At 15.3% G+C, this 3,101-nt stretch overlaps 1 protein-coding gene across 1 annotated transcript; it reads right to left on the bottom strand.

Moving 5' to 3' along the window:
* Positions 1-1,559: 1,559 nt before the first annotated feature.
* Positions 1,560-2,728, bottom strand: PGSY75_0034800 (putative exported protein; the record flags this gene model as incomplete). Its single annotated transcript, XM_018783475.1, has 2 exons — positions 1,560-2,564; positions 2,660-2,728. 2 exons carry the CDS (start codon positions 2,726-2,728, stop codon positions 1,560-1,562), a joined length of 1,074 nt encoding a protein of 357 aa, XP_018638762.1.
* Positions 2,729-3,101: the final 373 nt, after the last annotated feature.

Raw genomic sequence — 3,101 nt, 5'->3', positions numbered from 1 at the left:
ATATATATAAAATAATATATATGTTTCTTTTATATATCATATATATATTTTTTATTTATAAATAATTTAAAATTGTTATAATATTTTATATATATAAGAAAATTAACTTATACATAAGTATATTTATTTGATGTATCATATACGTATGTAATATATAATATGTTATATAAAATAATAAAAATGAGTAACCATTTTTTTTTTTTTTTTTTTTTTTTTTATGATTTTTAAAATTATTATTAATACGTCTATATATGAATATTAATTTTTTTTTTTTTTTTGGTGAAGTGATATTGAACACATAAAATAATTAATGACACACATATATATATATATATATATATATATATATATATATATATATATTTTAGTCCACATGTTAAAGAACAGTAATAAAATATTAATTGTCATTTAGTTGTTTTTATAATTATAATTTCTTTCTCTTTTTTGTTTCATATAGATATAAAGTATCAATAAGTTAATTCATATATATAATAATATAAGTATTTGGAGAATCAATAAATATATAAAAGGTATATATATATATATATTTAGATTATTTAAGGCTATGTTATTTTGGTGGATATATTAATATAATGTTTAAAATATATTATATTCTTATTAGTAGTACATTTATAGTAGCATGTATATATATTGAAGTTAATATAATATATGAAGTACTTTTTAAAATTACTATTTTTTTTTTTTTTTTGTTACAACTATAAAAATAATACATCTATATAATTAATTAAAAAAAAAAAAATTGTATTCATTAATTATATATATTATATATATATATATATTTTCATTTACACATTAAAATTAATAGTTAAAATATAATAAATATAAGAAAAACAAATTACTAAAAATATATATATAATAATAATATATATAATATCTTAAAAGAATATATTTTTTATAAAATTCAAATAGACAATATAATAACAAATAAAGAAGGAAATTACAAAAATGTGTAGTAAATATAAATGAGAATATATTAAATTATTATTATTTATTTTTTTAAATAAAAAGAGAATATATTTTAAACACGAAATGTTTAAAAATATATATATATATATATTATATGTACTATTCTGTCTATAACGTTTTAAGTTTTATTTTATGTATAAAATTTCATATTTATTTTAAGAATATAGACAAAATGAAAATTTTAAAGATATATATAAATATTTATATATGTATGTCAACTAATAAATAAATAAATGTAAGTTTAATAAAATGTAATATATATATGACAAGATATCTATTAATTATCATATATATATATTTTTTAAAAATATTATATATATATATACATAATTGTTTATACTAAAAGGAAGCAAAATGTTTATAACACCAAAAAAAAAAATAATAAATAATAAAATAAAGTGAAATTAAAATATTAGAAAATATCATTATATATATGGGAAGCATAAGAAATAAAAAATGGAAATTTATTTTATTATAGATTCAATTGTGTTATAAGGAATATATATATATATATATATTTTTATTTTTATATTTCTTCAAATAATATATAGAACTTCTTGTGAGTTTTAATACTATTCTAATTTGGATATTACATTTTGTACGTGTTCGTTTTGTAATATACCATATTTTTTAAGTATGATATATAAGAAAACTAAAAGTATTATAAAAAGTATAACAATGATTATAATGGCTATCACTTTTGTAGCTGGATCAGGTAAAATAAGAGATACGCAGCTAACTTTTTTAGCACACACTACAGTTATAGGCATGAGAGAATGTATTGATTTTGCTATTCCTGAAATGATTCCTAACCCCATAGTATATCCCCCTATTTGATATTTATGAACTTTTTCTTCCATTATTTCATTAAATAACATCCATAGTTCGAAAAATGTTTTTCTTTTGCCTTTTTTCTTTTTAAATAAATCTTGAGAATATTTTGGGCATGTTAATTCTATATCTATAACATCATTTCTAAATTCAATTAAGTAATATTTTATATTTAAATATATATTATAGATGATACTTTCATTTTTGAATTTTTGAATTTTCAATTTTTTCTTAATTTGTTTTTCTTTTAATATTTTCTCTTTCATTTTTTTCTTTTCTAATTCTTCTTTTACATGTTGTTCATATGATTCTAACATTTGTTTTCTTTCTTCTTCTAAGAAAAGTTTGTTTAATTCATAATCTATTAATTTATCTCTCTTCCAGTGGTAGCTTTCTATTTTATCCTTTACAATTTCATCTTTTAATAATGAGATTTCTTTTAATTCATTTTTTATATAATCTTCACATAATATTTTAGTATCCAATATTTCTTTTTCTAATTTTTCAATTTCTTCTTTAATATCATTATGATCTTTTTTATTTTTATTTTTATTTTTACTTTTATATTTCTTTTTTAGTAATTTAATTTTCTTTAGTTTATCTTTGATTATTTCATCTTTTATTAGTTGAATTTGTTTTAATTGTTCTCTTATATAATCTAATGTAATAACATCTGGAATTGTATTTACGGGTGTTTTATTAACTGCCGCATTTTTCGAATTATTATGGTTTGTTCTAGGAATATTCTAAAAAAATAATAAAATTATATATATATATTATGAATTATATGTTTATTTATAAATAAATAAATATATACATATAAATGTTATTTTTATTTTACCGTATGTGATGATATAAATGTATCTAATAAGAGTGAGAAAAATAATATATTAAAATAAATAAAGTTCATGATAATTTATTTATATGATTATTATTATTATTATTATTATTATTATTAAATAAATATATTATTACAAATATATTCATGGTGTAAAATAAATAAATAATATTTATATAATAATTAATTTTTAATATTTATTTTTCTTAAAAATGTGTATTTTGTAACTATTATACATATTGCATGATAATTTAATGTGACCCTCATTTACACACAATAAGAATCAATATATATATATATATAAAAGGATAAGAAAAAAATTAAGAGAACGAAAAAATTAAATTCTTTATGATAAATTGTTTCACATATGAAAAAAAAATTAATCAGTGTTTTATCTTCAAATATAATATATTGAATTAACTATAAATAAAAGTATTCTTTAGAT

Source organism: Plasmodium gaboni (assembly GCF_001602025.1).
Source record: "Plasmodium gaboni strain SY75 chromosome Unknown, whole genome shotgun sequence".
In the NCBI taxonomy this organism is placed as follows: Eukaryota; Apicomplexa; class Aconoidasida; order Haemosporida; family Plasmodiidae; genus Plasmodium; species Plasmodium gaboni.
Note: the sequence above shows the minus strand (reverse complement) of the source record. Positions and strands in the feature narration are given on the sequence as shown.